Source organism: Patella vulgata, chromosome 2, assembly GCF_932274485.2.
Source record: "Patella vulgata chromosome 2, xgPatVulg1.2, whole genome shotgun sequence".
NCBI lineage: Eukaryota > Metazoa > Mollusca > Gastropoda > Patellidae > Patella > Patella vulgata.
Window position 1 is genome coordinate 68,385,882 of NC_065880.2, and position 20,281 is coordinate 68,406,162.

At 35.5% G+C, this 20,281-nt stretch overlaps 1 protein-coding gene and 1 long non-coding RNA gene across 2 annotated transcripts; one reads left to right on the top strand and one right to left on the bottom strand.

Moving 5' to 3' along the window:
- Window positions 1–2,994: 2,994 nt before the first annotated feature.
- LOC126811011 (myosin heavy chain, striated muscle) lies at window positions 2,995–17,222 on the bottom strand. The gene is made up of 32 exons (XM_050536474.2): window positions 17,207–17,222; window positions 15,882–16,177; window positions 15,217–15,360; window positions 14,882–15,038; window positions 14,544–14,571; window positions 14,185–14,311; window positions 13,881–13,973; window positions 13,048–13,111; window positions 12,785–12,883; window positions 12,530–12,633; window positions 12,303–12,435; window positions 11,727–11,995; window positions 11,446–11,616; window positions 10,991–11,285; window positions 10,785–10,858; window positions 10,504–10,591; window positions 10,125–10,242; window positions 9,779–10,036; window positions 8,964–9,639; window positions 8,582–8,818; window positions 8,392–8,448; window positions 7,966–8,219; window positions 7,637–7,715; window positions 6,854–7,296; window positions 6,579–6,711; window positions 6,191–6,407; window positions 5,730–5,970; window positions 5,322–5,514; window positions 4,818–4,946; window positions 4,055–4,627; window positions 3,569–3,762; window positions 2,995–3,227 (listed from the first exon to the last, which is right to left on the bottom strand). Exons 2-31 carry the CDS (start codon window positions 16,074–16,076, stop codon window positions 3,574–3,576), a joined length of 5,838 nt encoding a protein of 1,945 aa, XP_050392431.1. The 5' UTR covers window positions 16,077–16,177; window positions 17,207–17,222; the 3' UTR covers window positions 2,995–3,227; window positions 3,569–3,573.
- LOC126811022 (uncharacterized) lies at window positions 16,330–18,823 on the top strand. The gene is made up of 3 exons (XR_007675354.2): window positions 16,330–16,469; window positions 17,929–18,160; window positions 18,380–18,823. It is a non-coding gene; the product is annotated as an uncharacterized LOC126811022 (long non-coding RNA).
- Window positions 18,824–20,281: the final 1,458 nt, after the last annotated feature.

Consider the following 20,281-nt stretch of genomic DNA (forward strand, 5'->3'; position numbering starts at 1 on the left):
TGTTGCTATCATCGCTTCTAGTGTCTGTTAGTGTTATTCACTATCCGACTTTCTAAGACGGGTTAAGCTGGGATTAGAACATTGTTGACACAAGGTCGTAATTGGAAGCTTTCACACTATTATGTCGACCAAGGCATTCAAAACAAATCCAAAGTGCCTTCGTTAGTAGGCTACCCAAAGCACGCCGCTGTACCTCCATTAAATCTTGTTACACTTAAAGATACATTATGGGAGATTAGATAAAGATTCGAGTTGGCAGTTCTCACTATAAAAGTTAAAAACTAGATAATGTAAAGCCAATTTGCTGAAAACCGAGAACAAAGCGATTGAATTTCCGCCTAGCCTTGATCATCATTACTAAAGTCAGTACGATAAACAGCATAGTCTCGAATATCCATTTAATCGTTAAACCGTGAAGGAAAGTTATGCAGTAAATCGGCTCACAATCCACTAAAGATCGCAGACTAGCGATGCCATCTAGAGTTGATTATGGTCTGGATAGGTTAATTAATCTCTAATTAATAATTTAGATAACATCTCAGGCCTAAAGAAAGACCTGCAATAGACAGATTTAGCACTTGCATAATGTATGTTTAATGAGGTTCCTTCAATACTAATCCCCCCCCCCTCTCTCTCTTGTCTGCACTTTTGCGTGGCCATTTTTGTTGAATCGAAGAAAATGGTTCGGATTGGCATTTTCAGCCAGGTTTGGTAAATATTCTTGGTTTAGAGTCGGAAAGATATCACTTAAGAGGTTAATAAAAATTAATGTCAATGGGGAAATTTATGGTGGTCTGTATCCAAGTATTATTAGAGTATTATGTTCCTTGATTAGTATTTTGTTTTTTTTAGTCTCTATCATTCAGAAAAATATTCTACGAATATTAGTCTGGATGCGTTGTCAACATTTGACAGGCCATTGGCTAGATTATCCGGTCTTTTATATTATCATATACAAAGTCTATGGGAGGCAACTAGTCCTAAAACAACGGCTCCAGACCCTCCGTACGTTGAAGACTAGGAGGTTCTGGGTGACCGACATTAGATTTTTTTAAAAGTCTTTTTTGCGATTATGGTCAGATCTACTTAAAGATGGACATATTTTGTTCGGAATCGAGCTCTACAGCGAGTTGGGAAGAGAGCTCGACCTATATCGTATTTTGTGTTAGTCCTCTCGAAATGTGAAATGAAAGAAAATGAGGTTTAACGTCCTACTGTTCTGCTACGACTGGGCTAATGACGGGCATACGCCGACTAAATCTAAAAGTTAAGGCCAGCTCAATTTTTGTCAAGGTCGCGGAGATGTAAATAAGGTTAGGACACGTGATTGTTGGCGATATTGTAGGTTAGGTAAGCATTGGGGCTAGGTCCAGAGTTAGGGTTGGGATTAGCGCTAGCCCAGTTTACATCTCGTGACCTTTGACGAAAAATTCAGCTGGCCTTATCATTTAGCACGAACCGTCATATGCCATACAGTCATACGCCATCTGAGGGGAATATTGCCCGGGCAGTGGTACTATGGCTTACTCTTATATCGAATTCCAACTGCCAAGGGATCTTTTACGTGCACGTCAATGCATACACGGACCTCGATTTTTCGTCCCATCCGAAAGACTAGACAGCTGTCCTTGTCAGCACGCCCCCCTCTCCGTCCTGCACCACTGACAAGTGGAAACCACATTGGAAAATCCGGATGAACTTTCACGGCCAGCGTCTCACCCACTCGTAATATAGATGGGTGCTAGATACGGTAGGCTAGGTACCTAATCTCTCAACCCTGTCTGGAGATAAGAAATGATATACAGTAGTTGTATCTGATGTAGACGTAAATCACAACATTAACTGAACATTAAGCGAGAAACGCCGATTGTCTCAACGATCATATTTGTATTGTTATGTCCTGGAGCAAGACAAAGCATGACACCCGGAGCAATAGACTATAGCTGCACCTTTCACATTGGGTCTGATTATAAAATTAACTTATTTTTGAGAGGTTATACGTTTCCGTAAACCAAGCGAGTTTGCAAGGTGAACAATTGTACCTAAGACAAACATCATATTTATAGGCCCACATTGACATGTGGTCGAATATTGTCGTCAACCCAGTCCGTCCGTCCACCCATTCGTCTCATTGATGCGCAATGCTCTAGAGCGTACAACTATCACCCGATTAATTTTACATACAGTTTTAAGTTTACAATAATTACTGTCAGACTTGTCTCCCTTGTAGAATTTGAAAAATATTTGTTTTCCGACTGACTTGAAAATTCTATTCACAGTGTTTAAGTTCATCTTATTTCTTTGATTTTCCATAGAAAAATGTTCTTGGATCATAGTTAAAACTTAAACCCATGCATCATAAAATACCGTCTACGCGCCTGCTTAAAAGTTGGGTTGGGGTAGGGGTTAGATCATAAGACCTGTTTGTGTGCTCTTCGTGACAAGACGTATGGTGGACTGCCTTACTAAGCTCGTGGATTATACCTCCCACCCTTAAAGATGCCCGAACGCATGCAAATTGCGAATTGTTTCAAGAGAATATGCCGTTGGCTAATGTTATCTTGAAATGACCCAGTTGACAATAAAATCAAATTCTCTGACTTCATTTCTCTGGTTAAAAGTGACTTGATAATCATATTCCAGTGATTCCAGTGGAACGGTGGAGACTAAAGACAGTATTTCGCACCAATCCTGTTGCAGAAATACTTTAAAGTCTACGATTATACACAAGTACTTGTATCGTGCAACAGTCTTTATATATTACTCAGAAAGGACCGGAGCAAACATATGATAGGATTTTACCTTATTTATTTGACGGAAGTTAGTTCCCACAGCCCCGGGTGTAGGTAGGAGGGCGGACTTCCTCCTGTTTGTCTATAAACCCTATCTGGTGCATGTCCACAAATCCACCTTTCTTGAGGGAATGATTTATTTCAATTTAATAAATAACATTTTATTGATTAGGGGTTTTTAAAACATACAATAAAACATAAACAGTGGTCGATAGTATATTATAGAATTCACATAGAGATGGAGTTCCATATATCTATTAACATGATTACTAAATACTACATCAATCTTCTTTAAGATTCAAAACTTTCGATAAATTAATATCGGAAGACTTGATCTAGATAGCTGCAAAATTTTAATTTAATTTTATAGTATTCACCAAGTAAAGGAACCAAGGAAAAAAGAGACGCGCGTTGGCATCATATCATCTTTCATACCTGCAAAAATATAAAAAAATAATAAAAATAAACATTTCTACAGATACATTTCTTAAATATATAGTGGGGTTGGTTGGTCTAGTGGTTTAAGGCGTGCGCGTGAAATCACAAGGCCTGCCATAGGGTCAAGCGGCGTGGTTTCGATTCCCCGCTTAAACGTGGGTCTTCTCCCGGTCCTCCTGTTTCCTTCCACTGCTAAAGAACACATACGTGCAAGCGAATTATTGGAATAAAATTGAACCATATGTTAGACCTTGTTTGTGTCGAGTTGACGTTAAACCCCATCTCCCCCCTCTCTCTCTCTCCCTCTCCCTCTCTCAAAGTTCACATATCTTGCATACCTTTTTTAATTCAGTACTGAACCGGCCCTTCCTGTCCTGGCAACAGAGCCAGATCGAGCCATTGAAGCAGAGCTTCGGTTTTTGGCGCGGAGTTTGTTTACAGTACCCTCGGCGGTATCGGCTCTCTCTTCGGCATCTTCTAATTCAGTCTGTACTTTACGGAATTTAGCCAGGTTAATAGCAGCAATTTCCTCCTGTAAATATAGATTGAACGGTAAATAATTTTTTTAAAAGCAATTTTATATCTAATCTCCAAAGTTAAGTATAAATAACTTTTTATACCAAGTATCAGTCATTTGGGAAAGCCCTCATAGCTAGCAATCGGCTGATGCTCGAGTCTTGGATTTGTATTTTGTCGCCCAATGTGGGTCGATTTTATTCTTTGTTCCCGTCTATTTTGCATTGTATAGTATTGTACAGTAGGACGTTAAACCCAATTTCATTTAATTTCATTCGTATATATGAAAATTGCATTTAAATACTCACAGCTTCCTCAACTTGTCTCTTGTATGTTTTAATCTTGCCCTGTAGTTTATCGATTAAGTCCTGGAGTCGTTCCTGGCTCTTTTTATCTTCCTCGACCTGGAAGTTCAACTCTTTAAGACGTCTGTCAGCCTTACGAACATTCTTTTCACTTTCGGAGTAGCGCATTTGGTTCGATTCGTTTTCAGACTGTAGTTCGCGAATCTTCTGTTCAAGTTTATTGATGATTCTCTTTCCTCCTTTAATACCCTGAGCTTCAGCTTCATCGAGACGAACCTGCAGTTCTTTGTTGTTGCTCTCCAATGATTTGCGAACCTTCTCGATCTGGAGACCGTGGTCTTGTTCACTTCTAAGTTCTTCGGCTAAGCGGGCAGCATCTGCGATGGCCTTTCGACCACGGTCTTCGGAGTTGCGAAGTTCTGTACTCATTTCATCGAGATCAGCTTGCATTGCAGAAATATCACCCTCCAACTTCCTCTTCTGACCTTGAATTGAACTGGTTTGCGCGGCTAGTTCATTAACTCGATCGCTGGCATCGTTAAGCTCGTTTTCTGCTGCTTTACGGGCACGTTCAGCCTAAAACAATAAACAGTTCTCGATTATTATATCAATACCATAGCAAGCCTTGATATAATCCCCTTGATGGACATAATAATGATGAAGATAATCATTCCTGTTAGAGTATTCACATTTTGTTTTTTATTCGTGTGCTGGCAGAGTGGTATACTTAAATGCATAAAATATATTGAAATAATATCTATTATACCTGTTCAAGAGCTGTTCTGAGTTCTTCAACTTCACCACTAACAACAGCACATCGTCGTTCAGCCATGCTGTAAGCTTCTCTGGCTTCTTCTCGTTGACGTTGTTCATCCTCACATTGAGCTTGGATTTCCTTTGAAAAGAGAATTTAGCATTCGTTTTAGGATCCCTATGGGAACAAATTCCTTTAAGGCAGGAGGCCAATAAACAGTTTAATTATTTAAAATATAACAAAATCAAGGGCTAATAAGTTTTGGTGTTTAAAAACAGATACCCTTCGATGTTCGCGGATAGAATTATTATTCAGAAGTCGACAAGTGATTTTAAGTGAACTTGATAAAATTGAAAAGAAAAAGGATGTACCAATATGCTTTTGATAAAGCTACGTTTTGTGCACATTTAACACCCAAAGCTTATTCTAGTTCACTGGATCCTTAATCTTTATGAATTACTAAAGTAATGTTAAAATTATCTCGGAATTTATAATCATAAATAGCATTCAACTTACACCTATCTGCTGTTGGTGTCGTTTCACAGCCTTTTCCATCTCTGCACGACCACGGTTAGCACCATCAAGAGCAATTTCTAATTCATTAATATCTTGTTCCAATTTCTTCTTAATTCTCATAGCTTCAGATTTACCCTTGGATTCAGCTTCAAGCGAAGCTTGCATGGATTCCATGGCGCGTTGATGGTTTCGTCTGAATTGTGAATGCAATGAAATACAGTTTAGGAGTACATCGACACCAACTGGTATAACATCAATCGGTATATATTAAATCAAACAAAATAATAAAGAAGCCGAGCCCCTCCCCCTTTTGCTATTACAACACCTTCAAATGAATCATTTTATTGTCTAGAATATAAATAAAAGTAAGAAAATGAACGAAAAAAGTGTTAGGAAAATTATTTTTACCGTGTGCTTTCGAACTCATCTTCTTTCTCGTGGAGACGTCTGTCAATTTCTTGACGAACATTGGACATTTCCAGTTGGGCCCTCATTACCTTAGCTTCCTCTTGTTCAAGGGTCGATTCGGCTTCTTCCAAAGCAGATTGGAGTTCTTCCTTCTCCATTTCAACCCGTCTTCGTATTTTTTCGACTTCGTGGACACTGCGACCGCCCTCACTGAGCTGATCAGTCAGGTCGTGAATCTCATCTAAACAAAAAGATAATGTAAGACTTGATACATAAAGATGTAACACTCTTCTGGTGTGATTCCAAACTAAATGACCATTTTCCTCTTGTACCTAATTCATACCTGTTTTCCTAGCCCTTGGTTATTAACATTTAGAACATAAATACATCAAATGGTGCTATAGCAGAGTCTTCTTGATTAAAACATTTGTATAAAAGGCTTTCGGTACAAATATACATACCAGCGAGATTTTTGTTTTCTCGTTTCAAAGATTCAACTCGTTCAAGTGCCTCTTCTTCTTTAGCTTTAACACGGAAGAGCTCAGCAGAATAGCCTCGAGATTCCTTCTGTGCGTTTTCAAGTTCAGCTTGGAGGTCGCGATTCTTTGATTGCCATTCTTGCATGGCTTTGTCAAAGTTTCGTTGTTTTTTCTCCAACATATTTGCATTACCATTAGCCTGAAGATAAAAAAAAGGATTCGCAATATGTTTTCGTTATGTAAAATGACATACTGTCTTTTCCTAAATTAAAACATATATACAGGAACTATTAAATGTTAAAGTATTTGAAATAAACACTCATTGACATATTGGTTTTAATGATTTTTAAATCAAAATGAGCATACTCACCCGTTCAACGTCAATCATAAGATCCTCGAGTTCACCCTGAAGTCTGGATTTATTTTTTTCCAGATTGTTAACCTTAACATTAGCAGCTTCGGCATTTTGTTCAGCATCGGCAAGCTTAGCTTGTAATTTACGTCTGTGGAAATAAGAACATAGTATATTTATTATTATTATTCATAAATTGAAAACACGAATTCTATAAAAATAAATATTCATTCATAAACGTGTCCAGTGGTGTATATATAACATGGTTTAAAAAGATAAAATGCAGTACTTACTTAGCTTCCTCAAGTTCTTCAGAACGTGCCATACCCTCGCCTTCATATTTAGATCTCCATTGTTGAGCTTCAGCATTAGCTTTAGACAAGTTCCTTTGCGCGCTACTTCTAGCTTCTTGTTCTTCTTCTAACTGCTCACGAACGGCATCCAAATCTGAACTGAGATTTCGCATGTCACTTTGAAGTTTCTGTCGGAGCCTTGATTCATCTTCTAGACTACGTTGTGCTTCCTCGAGTTTGGAGTTTAGTGCGCTCTTCTCTTTAGAAAGTTCTCCCACACGATGTTCAGCATCTTCAAGTTGTCGGGTAAGTTCCGAACTTTCAATCTGTAATTTGTTTTTGCTGGACTGTAAGTCGCTAATAGTTCTGTTGCTGTCTTCAACTTTAGCGTTTAATTCAGCCATTTGACTTTCTACCTGTTTAGACATCTTTTCAGACATACCCTACAATAATAAAGAGAATATTTTCTAATGAATTACTGCACAGCTAATCTTTAATGTTTATGGTCTCGTCGATCCAATTTTCCTTGCAGTTTAATTGTTGACTTGCCACTGACAAAGACATATTATATCCATCAACGTTAAATGAGGGAAACGTTATTTGGTTGTTTGGATAGGGCAGGGATGCTCTGTATAGTGCACGAAATCCACCAGACAAACATGTCTAAGAATAAGACACATGAGAGTTAAATTCAATAGTCTCATTTACAGATATTATGCTAAAACTATCAACAATATGTTAATGTGGATCATAAAACTTAATAATACACAGATTTACATTTACCTTATTTTTACTAGCATGTACGATTTGAGCAGCTATATCTTCAGCTTCTGCTTTGGCTTGCTGTTTTTCTTTCTCTAGCCTGTTATTGAAAGCACAATTTCGTTAAATATTGATAAATTTATGGCTGTTGTATAGATAATGTAAGATATATAATGTAAAAATAAATCGACGTGTTCATCAGAGCTATTCAATATTTTTTTAATGGGCATATATTGAAATTATTATAAAGGCGTCTATTACTGACTATAACACCTAGGATTAATCAAAAATCTATGTTATTGAAGACAATGAGAAAATCAATGATTTTTAATTTATGATTCACTACCAACCTGCTTTTAACCTTTTGTAGTTGATCGATTTGGTCAGATAATTCGGTGTTAGCTTCTTGTTGTTTCTTTCTCAGATTAGCGACTTGTTGATCGTGTTGTAATTGGTTCTCTTCTAAATCTCGTCTAAGTTTCAATAATTCCTGTTCACGTTTTTTGTTGATTTCAATCTGAGCAGAAGTGGCACCACCAGCTTCATCCAGACGTTCACTGATATCTTCAATCTCACGTGATAATTCATTACGCTGTTTCTCAACCTAAAAATCAATTAAATATTATTGTTATTTGAAAGATTTAGGATAAAATATTAGCAGAGATCGCTTATGATTTAAAATTATGATTTTGAATATTCGCATATTCACAATTTTTCCCGAAAACCACTTTCAGTGACTTAATCTGAACAAACTATACACATTCTGGAAAACTTACCTTTGATCTTGCCTGTCGTTCAGCTTCCAATTCCTCTTCAAGTTCTTCAATTCTAGCCTATAAAACAAATATATATATATATTTTTTAAATTTACAGATACTTTGTTCATATTGCAATTAATGTAAAATTGCAATTTATTATAATTGAAATACATCTAATTTACGCCAAATCAAATGATGCCCAAATTACCTGAAGTTCTTTAATTTTTCTTTGAAGCTGAGCCACAAGACTTTGTTCATCTTCTAATCTAGTGTTAAGTCCGTTAATTTCTGTATCCTTTCTACGGACATTTTCTTCGAGATCACGTTTCGCCCTTTCTAAGTCTTCCACTGTTTCCTGTGTCATTTTCAAATCTTGTTCCAACTTCCTCTTTGCCTTTTCTACGTCACCACGAACCTTCTTCTCCCTTTCTAAGTTGTTCTCTAGCTATAAAAGAAGGTAGAGGATTATTTAAACTTGACGAAATCTTATATCAATCGCCACATCCTTAATTATTAATTCTACTTTTAAAGCTTTATGATTAAAGGTTTACTAAATTTCTTAAACGTTATACTTATACAAAATTACAAACCTCATCTAAAGTTTGTTCTAATTTAGTTTTAAGTTTGCTAAGATGATTGACTTTGTCTTCCTCGGCTTGAAGATCGGCAGTTAACTTTTTGTTGGTTTCATCCATATTTTTCTTATCTTTGTTTAGCTTAGCTATTTGTTCATCTTGTTGAGCCATTTCATCTTGGAGTGTTTTAATCTGATTATCTTTGGTCTGTTTCTCCTGCTCAGCTTTAGCTAAACTAGTTTCAAGATCTTCAACGTCTTTCTTCAAATCACTACACTCTTTCTCTAGTTTCTTTTTCTGCCCCTCTAATTCACCTGCTGCATCTTCTTCATCCAGTAGCCTTTCTTCCATCTCTTTTATTTGAGACTCAAAGTCTACCTTTTGTTTGATTAATTTCTCGATCTTTTCCTCACAATCAGCGACGTTATCTTGTTCAGTTTGAAGTTGGATAAACATATCGTTCTTCTGCTGCAGTAGAGTAACGTTCTGTTCCTCGAGCTCTTTTTTGACCTTTTCAGTTTTCTCGAGTTCAGTTTTCGTTTTTTCTAACAATTCTTCTTTCACTTTCATCTCATCCTCAGCTCGGGCGGTGTTCAAGAGAGGCTTGACTTTGGTGTAAAGTTTCCACCAGAGCCAGTTGCGCATCAACAACCATTTACGGATATTCCTCTGGATAACCGAGAGTCCAATTCTATGAAAATATAAAAAAAACAACACGTTTTCAATAAACACATTTTAAAAATATTGTATAAGGAAAGCCCGACTACTATCTATTTATACGCTACACGTATGTACGACTAATATATCAAAGACACAAATACTACACCCACCTCTGATCGCATAACTTTTTGTAAGCTTTTCTCATCAAGTAACCTCGGATGTGAGCTTGGAACATAGAAATAATAGAACTGAGACGTTCATCACGAAGATCTTCAAGATAACCCAGAACACCAGCTTTGAAGAAAACTTTTGTTATTCCCAATTTGTATTCAGCGGTGTCCATTTCAAGAGCCTGGAGAATCTTGGTAGCCACGGTCTTGCCATCAACGAAGCCATCAGGAATAGCATTGGGAGCCAAGATGGAGTATCTGAAAAGGTAACGAGATTAAAGTCAGCATAGACGTTAGACATATTATTAATGATGTCGACAACTATTCGAAAATCAAAGCTACTCACCTCTGTTTGAACTCTCCGTATATGATTCTGTTTGGGAATCCCTTTCGGCAAATACGGATACCTTCCAGTACACCATTACACTGGAGCTGATGAAGTACCAAATGGGCATCGACCTCACCTGAATCATGATGAACACATTTTTCATTAATTACAATTCAATATGCTGTCAAGAAATATGAGACAAATCTCAGATTGTGACTGTCACATAGCTTCTGCGGATATTATTAGTGGCTATATTTCCATCTGGTAGCATTTACCTAAGAACCAAATCTAAAGAATCACTTCATTTATAATTGATGACGTGTGATGCACAATTAAAGACACTCTTATTCATACTAGAACATCTCATCTAAGAGTTTTTGTTCTGCCTTCTACTTACCGGGTTGTTTGTTCTCGTTGGGGATAATACAACGAACGAAGTGAGGATGTGTACTGTACAAATTCTTCATCAGTTTGTTCAAAGATTCCTGTAAGAGAAGAATAATTTGTATATGCGCCTTTAGAAAAATCCCGTTCTACACCGACACTAACTAAACATCATGTTAACTCGAAACCCAGGCCTGGACTGATCAATTGGCAGTCATTTATAAAAAGTCCACTCGATAAGACCATCCAACTCGGTCTAACCCTAACCTTGACATTCACTAAGTTAAAACTTACTCTATGGGTAGCAGAAATAGTCTGGAAAGCAGAACTCTTCTTCTTCTTTGCTGGACCACCACCAGCTGCTGCTTCTGTAACGAGGAATAAGAGGCAATTAATTTACGGAGAAAATGAAAGCTTGTTGAATTACAAACATACTATGACACGCTAGTTTAATTATATAGGTATTTGTGAAACAAGTAATGATTAAAATCAATGATTACCTGGTGCTAAAAACAGAGTTTGTACAAGAGCTTCCTTGGAGTGGGTCAAAAGCTCAACGATGGTCTCATTCAAGGGATCCTTGTTCTTCTCTAACCAACCAGTAATACTGTATGGTACAGTGCCAGCATAATGATGAAGTTCAAAGTGAGCTTCACCTTTCACTTTCTTACCAACTGGTTTGCCAAAGTTAGGTGATTTGCCCAAATGGTTGTTGTACAATTTATCCTTGAAAGACTTATCATCGGCTTTTGGGAACATGCACTCTTCTTCTAAGATGGACAAGATACCCATGGGCTGAAACGTTCCAAATTAAACATTCATAAAATAACATTTTTAAAAGTCCAACAAAGAGAACAATGTACAATCATTTTTACATATATACATATATATGCCTATCATAGAAGTTATTAAAATCAAAACATTTCATGAAACTTTGTATTATATAGTGCCATACCTTTTCAATTAAATCGACGCAGGCCTGTAGATCCATACCGAAATCGATGAATGTCCATTCGATGGCCTCTTTCTTATATTCTTCTTGTTCTAAGATGAACATGTGATGGTTGAAGAACTGTTGTAAACGTTCATTGGTGTAGTTGATACAAATCTGTTCAAAGCTATTGAACTAAAAGAAACAAACAAATATATGTAATATATCCCCAACACACACCTGCTTCCGGTATGTCAACAAAATATGATATTTTAATATCTTAAAAAACAAAAATTGAAACTCACATCAAAAATCTCAAAACCAGCAATATCCAGTACACCAATGAAGAACTGTCTTTTTGCTTTAGTATCCAGGGTCTTGTTGACACGGATGACCATAGCCTTGAACATACGATCGTAGAGAGATTTAGCCAAGGCACCAACAGAGTTGACGACTTGATCTTTGGTTCTACCCTGGGTGACATATTCTGCACCGACCTTGATCTTAGGTTTAAGTAAACCTTTCATTAGATCACCAGAGTTGATACCCAATAAGAAAGCTACCTTCTCGGCCTCTGAAAAGTAATAAGGACATCGACGACGTTAACACTTAAATTAAAACAAGAAATCGACTTACATCCAATAAATAATGTTGTTCTTCAGGGTTTAACTTCCTGCTATCTTTAGGAAACGACAATGCGCTTTAGTTTTATAATTCTCCTCGTCTGTTTCTGACAATTAATGAATTAAATTCCCATTTTCATTCTGCAAGAATCGGCTCCGTGATCTGATAAATAGTAATTCTAAATTCCGTTGTTATTTAGAATTACAATATAATTTAACCTGACGAGCAGAAACACAAGAAAAAAATATTAAATTTACCAGCATTGCCATCAGCCTCAGCTTGTTCACCCCTCTGTTTGAATTTCATCTCACCAAAATGCATGATAGCTCCAGTACATTTGTAGTAACTCAGCTTCTCTTCGGCTGAGAAACCCAACACATCGAAAGCAGCCTGAAGAATAGTACATAACGGGATTTGTATATTTGTTTCAGATAGTTTCATAAGAGTGATATTATTATGATATTTTGAAAAAGTTAAAACTTACATCAGTATCTTTCATTTCCTGAACATCATCAATATTATCAACAGTCAGACATCCCTGGTTGATAAATGAGTATAACGCTGGGTCAGGGCTCACTAATAATTTCTCTAAAACCAAGAAAGATCAAATAATCAATAAAGTTGAAGTTGACGTATTTTATTGATGTTATATATATATTAAATTCCACGTATCTAAGTTTAGATTTAAAGGATAGAGAAATTTGGAAGAAAACACTTGTGGCGGTTAAGTTATATTTACCGTTATTTGCTGGGATAGCGTTGGAAAGAAGCTGGTAGAAAATATGGTAGTTTCTTTCAGCAGATTGCTGGAAAGTGACTCGAGATTTCTCCAACAAATCTGTCAAAATATACATAAAATAACAACAATTATAATTATTAAACATGTTATTTGTTTACATAATGAGGGGACTTGCCCAGTTTAATGACTTGGTGTTAGTTACACAACTTGAGTTCAATTCTAGCTACGGTAGACTTTTAACGAAAAAATAAGGAAAAACTTACATTGTTCAATATCAGCTCCAGAGATTTTACCTTGGGTACCAAAATGGATACGGATAAATTTACCCTAAAATTTGAATAAATTATTGTTAAGACTACCGAACCATTCGATTCGCGGAAACATATAACACACTGCTATAACAAAGGAAGGAAGTTAAAATCCAGACTTTCGTCCGTAGTATGTACATACTATTTTACACAAAATATATCATAATGCTCTCAATTCAGATAACTATTTAATACGGTGCAAAACAAAAGAAAGAAAACCCCCCACCTATGGCTCATGCTTAAGTAACTTTATGATAAAATTATAAATCCCCCTGGTTTGCAAAATCACATGCACACATACTTACTCAGGTGCAGGGTGGAATTGGTGAGTTTAGATGTACATCTAAATTCTGGTAATTGTAGGTCGATAAAGAAAATATGATAATGTAGGTAATAGGTAGGGTAACACACATAAGGGTGGGAAATCCATACTCGAGTGTCTGGAAGTGAAGGAGTGAACACGTAAATACAAAAAAAACCAACCGTCATCGTTCTTTCTACATTTGGACTGGGTATGTGCTTGTGTTCTAGAGGACTATTCATTAAATTGTCACGATTTTAGGGAACACACTCAAAATCTTTGGGAATCTATAAAGGTCACAACATTCAGGCATCCTTTGTTCTACTCTTTTTGGAAAGACACATAAAAAATAATTGTAGGACATTATGCATTGCTATAGATCTACATGGTAAATTTAAACTACACTAGATTTGTATTTTGAAGAAAACATAACACAAATATAATCTTGTGGAAGAATGGTGTATAACGTAAAATTGATAATACTTACGAATCTAGAAGAGTTGTTGTTACGTGTTGTCTTGGCGTTACCGTAAGCCTCGAGTACTGGATTGGCTTGGACGATCTGATCTTCAAGCGAACCCTGTATTTAGGAATGATAGATATGTGGGGCGGAGAGGAGAAAAAAAAAAAAAAATTACATTTTGAAATTTTCTACCGGTATAACCTCATACTATTTTGATGATAATGCATATTTAAATGTTTGATTATGTATACGAAAGATATATTTTTTAACTGATATTAGAAATGCCCCAAATGTACAACATTGACTTTGTAAAGAACAAAATATATACCTTCTTACTGTCCTTCTTTTCTTCTTCCACCTCACCACCACTATCTTTATGGGTCATGGCCGCAACTTGGGCGAAGTACATAATTACTTTCTTGGTATTTTCAGTCTTACCGGCACCAGATTCACCACTGGAATGAAAAAATGATATTCTTTAAAAAACCACAAGTGAAATACAAGGACGTGATATTGTATCAGCAAATAAGGATGATTTAACCATGATTTTTACAATTTTTTGTATATTTCTGTTGGTTTTGTAAGATATGCATTAGAATCTGTGGACTTTAATATGAATAAGTATTTTCGTTGGAGTTAACTGAACACATGAAAATTGCGATAGATACGTAAAACAAAACTACTCACGTAATAAGTACAGACTGGTTTTCTCTGTCTGGAAATGAATTTAAAAAAAAGTACAATGATTTACAAAATAGTATACAGTTCTGTGGTCACACCAAAGAGCAACGTAACTAGCGGCAAATACCGGCAACTAGACGCGACTCGAAACAACTTATTCATTCCTTTATAAGGCGGACCAGAGTGTTTGTCCGGAGTTAAATGAGTAAAAACAGACCCCTAACATGTCAGAGCAGTTAAGCTGATTTGGCTTATAATGCGTGTGAACGCTACAATCCCCGGGCTGAAAGGCACCGTCGTTTGAAAGCTAGCTTATATTTATATATGTATATAGTAAATTGTACCTTGTAACATGTTCTGGTAGGCGTTATCAGCAATAGAGAACAAATGGGGAGGCATTTCCATCTTTCGCTTGCCTCGGTATTTACCGATGATACTCTGGACGTAGATTGGTAGACGTCGGTAGGGATTGATGGCGACGCAGAAGAGACCAGAGTAAGTCTATAAAACGTAAAAGAAATATTAAGAATTAAGTTATAGTGACGAAGCGGTTCAATGCCATTTAAATAATAAAATGATTATAGTTTGACAAATATATGTATCGATGCAAGGCCATTTTTCAAAGTGTTTTAATAAAACGTCTGAAATGTATCAAACGAGTTTTTTTGTAAAAACTTACATAGATCAAACCAGATGTATAACGAGCTTTCAAGTTATAAAGTACAGCGGCTTCATTAAGATATGTCAAGTTAGCCATATCTTCGTACTTCTCAAACTTGGGAGGATTCATCTGCTGGAGATCATCCTTCTTTAAAGTTTTTGTCTGAAATAAACAAGAAACATATTCATGTATATTGTAGTAATTAACACAACACTAAAAGTTTTTTAGTGGAATGCATTAATATTAATTTAAACTGTGTGTTTATGTATACTGGGAACAAGTTTATTCCCATTATCTAGTAAACGGTGAATAAATCGTTTCGCCTTTGGCATTGATGAAATGCCAACACTTGTATATATACCTGTCGGCATATTGAATGACTGACCATCATAGCAAACTATTACAATCTGATAGTTAGCGAACGAAATATACTAATGTCCAAAAGAAAGTATACACTGTGCATTTTGTGCTGCATCAACCAAAGTCGTTTTTCCATGGTATACGGTATTTGGGTAGAATGTCAATTTGTTTCACATTTTTATTTTGCTTAGAAATGTTGAGTTTGGACGGAAGAGACAAACTCAGTAATGCTTTATCAAATGTTTTTAATCTAATCAAAACTTAGTCATACTTTTAGTGTGTATACTTTCTTTTGGACATCAGTATATAAAGTCTTTTAATACCTCATTGTTAGTTGTTATCTTGACTGTTACCATGTCGCCGGTACTGCTCTGGATCTCACCGGGAAGGAAAGAATGCTTTTCATCGGGAACCCAACAGGCCTTCTTACCGTCAAAGGTCTGAGTCTGTTCTCGCATCAACTTCTTACGGTCGACGGCAAGGTATTCGAAGTCGGGATCAGCGGGATCGTACGACATCTTGAGGGTCTATACGAATCCTTTTAATCAAAAAAGAAAACTAAACCCGAGAAAGCAGTATGTTTTGTCGATGGCAAAATGCTTGGCGAAACAGCCAAAAGCTAAAAAAGAAATTAAAAGAATAAAATTATTTTTGCACTTATTCAAATTCAAATGAGTTTTTGTTTGTTATAGGTGATAGAGGTCAACGTCAAAGTCAACCAACGCGATATATAGTCTACATATAGAATAAGTTTCGTAAAATTAAAGATGGCGGCAAGGTCAATCTAAGGTTTAGATCCCATCATATGAACTGAAATCAAGACAATCGAAGGCTTGCCACTGATCGCATGTGAAAATGGATGTTATTTTGAGCACCATGTTTAAAGAACATATGGTACTATAGGCCTACAGGTATTTATTTGCATTTCGTCTATGTCTAGCACCTGTATATGGTTTCCTTTGATTAACTTTCCATCTAACACCATATGGTGGAAACAAGAGCCAAATAATTTAATGATTAGAAATTCTTTCTGCATGTTCAAACCACAGAGATGTATTTGTTATTAATCCTCCACAATCATTAACACGTTAGCTGGAATGAATATATTCTGTATATTGCATACACTATAAGTATTTTATAATATTACGTACTAAATCATACCTTAGTAAATTAAACAATTATATAAAATACAAAACACAAAGATTTCATGTAAATATAAAACCTTTTCAATGTTAGATTACGTCGAACTCACTGTCTTATAAATTCTATTTCAACATCTAATCCTAACTAATAACAGGTACTCCAGCGATGAGAACCAAACACTCCGATTTGCTACCTTAGTGCATAACTCATAGCACAAGGTATTATAATTATGAGGCATTCAAAATAGTTTAGTCTTTATGGTTGGCACAGATTAATTAATCAAAATAATCCATATATTATTATCTTACAGGATAATGCTCTAAAATCATCGTCTTTTAAAACATTGCAATTATTCCAAATATGGCAATTATAGTATAATGATAACATATATAGAATAACAAACAATAAACAATAAGTAGTATTATTATATAAAGTTTTATAGAAACTTGTAATGATATAAAGATAATAAAAAAAACTTACTCATACAGTATATAGTAGCACTTACCGTCAGAAAGGCTGCTCTGAACAACCTTCAAACGTATATCTCGTTTTATAGTACCATCCAGATAACCTACAGGATTACTGTACTCGGTCAGTATAGCGCTCTATATGATTGGTTCAAATCTTACAACAAACCAATGAAAATTCCTGAAAGTTAACTTGCCCAAGTCTGCTCTATAAGGAAAGATGAAATTGAAGCTTGCCACATTATGCAAGGATACAAAACCAACGCGTTCTATTAAGTATCCGTGTTTTTATCATGCCAACCGAACGTGGACGAATGGGAGATATTTTGACGGAATAAGTCATCGTTGATTTGGTATAGCTGCATTGTACATAGTACATGTAGTTGCTTTTACCAGGGCGTTAACCTGCCCCCCCCCCCCCACACCAATCAAAACCAATAATACCAGTATATTTATTATACAGAAACGTTATATTTATATTTGATTTCAACTCATTAGCCAAATCAAAATATCTTTAATTAGATACCCACACAGATACAAAGATATTTGTAAAGAAAAAAAGAAAAGAAAAAAGGGCTATATGTTAAATTCTTATCGCGCTAATTTTAAAGGTACGTGTTAAATTCCGTTTTGATATATGAACAGGCTTTTGGGGGCTTTTAGTTGTATTTCATTAATATTGACCTATGATGTTCGCCGATATTATTGTTAAATTCCTATAAATAAATCTCCATAAATTACTCTTTAGCTTATATTTCAGACAGATATGTGGGAAGCTCTAAACACGCGATGTTCCATAAAAGGTATGAAAGGCTGGCTTTAGCGTGGATATTTTTTGGGTCTTAGAGGCAGCAATCACGTGGTTTTACTTTTACACTACACATCCTGAGAATGGACATTTTTTACATGAACTGGCGTTGAAGCGGCAGGTTTGATTTTGTGGCTATATTTGCAGTGGAGTGAAGTGAGAAGATGTGTACAATCGACACAAGGTAGGTGAATTCATTAGTGTGTTAGTTAATACATTTAAACAGTTCAGGTACTAGACTATTTTGTTATTGTATTTTATTTAGCGTTTTGCAAAAAAAAAAAAAAAAAAAAAAATCCATTGTTTTGTTTCGTTTTATTTATTTAGTTTTGTTTACCGTTTATAGACAATCAGTTTTCAATCCCCTGTATTAGTTTAACGTTTTCCTTCCTTTCTATTCCAGTTTACCCTTCACCTTTATACTGGAGAATACCTTGCCAAATACCTTACCAACTGCACCTTACCAAATACCCTACCAACTGCACCCTGCACCATATCGATGATTTTGTAACAGTGTAGAGTTTTGTTTTTACCATCACGTGTTATCCTGCACCTTGCAGCCAAGTTCAATACAATCTCTGATCATTCAATCCTTAGTTTTAGAGCTGTTGTATATTTATTATCTCGCCACTATAAGGACTTCGAAGGGTGAAAATATAAAAAAAATATAAAGCATAGTAACCTAAATAACTTCAACTTATAATATTACATTAAACATCATTTTTTTTCAAATCGATAATCAATTTAGAATCCTTTGTAATTTGGAATACCTAGGACAAATTTAATTTTTGTTGCTTTGAAGCAATTAGCTTGATTATTTGAAAAATTGTTTTGAGGCATTGTTTATTCTAGAATCTTGTCATAAATACTCCCTTTGTTTATCTGGTAGTCATCATATTCCAACGTACAGGTATATTGTCCGATTAATACAAAAACATTTATTCTGATAAGTTGTAACATTCTTAATAAAACATGGTATAAATATTTATAAAATCTATTTTAAGATTGACAGTAAAGAGGTAATACACCATTGTGCGTTAAACTCTAGTTGTATGTTGTATATTTTTGCGTTTAACTATTTTTGCGTTCAGATTCCAAAACAATAAACATATATAAATAAGAGTATATAGATTTATAATGCAATTAAAAGTTTAGATTGTTTGTGATTTAAATAATTCAACGGAATTGTATATTTTGTTAACAAAATCATCAGACAACAACTCTTCTCCACTAACTGCTACATACGTATTCATATAAATCTGTTGGTTAACGCTCATCATCCACACAGTTATTTTAGGACTAAAACCGATGTTTTCTAGTGACCTTTGAATGAGAGTGTGGAAATCCTACCCGTACAACCTTTCTAGTTAAATCTTTTAAACTAGTGACGACTTATGTGCACTTGCAATGCGAATATAAAAACATAGTTTTTAGGGATATGAACTTTTTTATATGCAAGTTCTGGATTCCAGGTTGTTTCTATTCTTTAAAAATCGAAACTGACAAGTAAAGAGTTCTGGACTCCGGCCAGTTTATGTGGTGATAGAAGTTGTGTAATGCTGAGTTTTATGTTTTTAGACAAAATAATCCTAAAAGTCGAGCAAGGCATTGGATGTATACCCAGATAGGTTCACTCAACTCTTCTGTTAAAACAACACTTAAGAATGATGTCTCTTTCTGAAACATCTAGGTGTGTGGGTGTGTGTGTGGGTGTGTGTGTGTGTATATGTGTGTGGAAGTTGGTTAGGTGGAGGGGAATGGGGGTGACCTTAAATCACGTTGTAGGCTGCAAACCCGTTGTTCACACTAAAGACCTATGCATTCTCAATTCCTCTAACCAACGAACTATTTTCCACGCATAACGCATTCCATTCAATTGCAAAACTTCTTTAAAACTTGTTTTCATTTAATGTGAATGTGGTAAAAGCTAGCTCACGAATGACATATTGTTTATGTTTCGTAATTTTAACCTAAATTTATATTGAAAGTACACAGTATTTGTATTAATTAAACTAAGTACACAGTATTTTTATTAAATACACAGTATTTGTATTAAATAAACAAAATACACAGTATTTGTATTAATAAACAAAATACTCAAAAATGGGTCGATTCTACACGTTTGTGTCGAATCATTGCAAAATTACAGAAGATTGTATCAAATTCATTTTACACAAGCACAATAACATGTTAGCACCGACGTATAATGTATGGAAAGGTATCGCTGCCAATATTAAATGCTCTGCTAAAATATCCTTTCGATTTATTATATGTAAAAAGTACAATGTACAAAGTCCTAATACCT

Bases quoted from the DNA above. Each gene is read 5' to 3' on its own strand.
- LOC126811011 (XM_050536474.2), bottom strand. From the start codon at position 16,076: ATGTCGTACGATCCCGCTGATCCCGACTTCGAATACCTTGCCGTCGAC. The intron at 12,436-12,529 runs GTAAGTTTTAAC...ACTATTCTTCAG, and splicing joins AGGAAATGAAAGATACTGAT to GCTGCTTTCGATGTGTTGGG. The intron at 8,819-8,963 runs GTTTGTAATTTT...CTTCTTTTATAG, and splicing joins TAGAACAAACTTTAGATGAG to CTAGAGAACAACTTAGAAAG.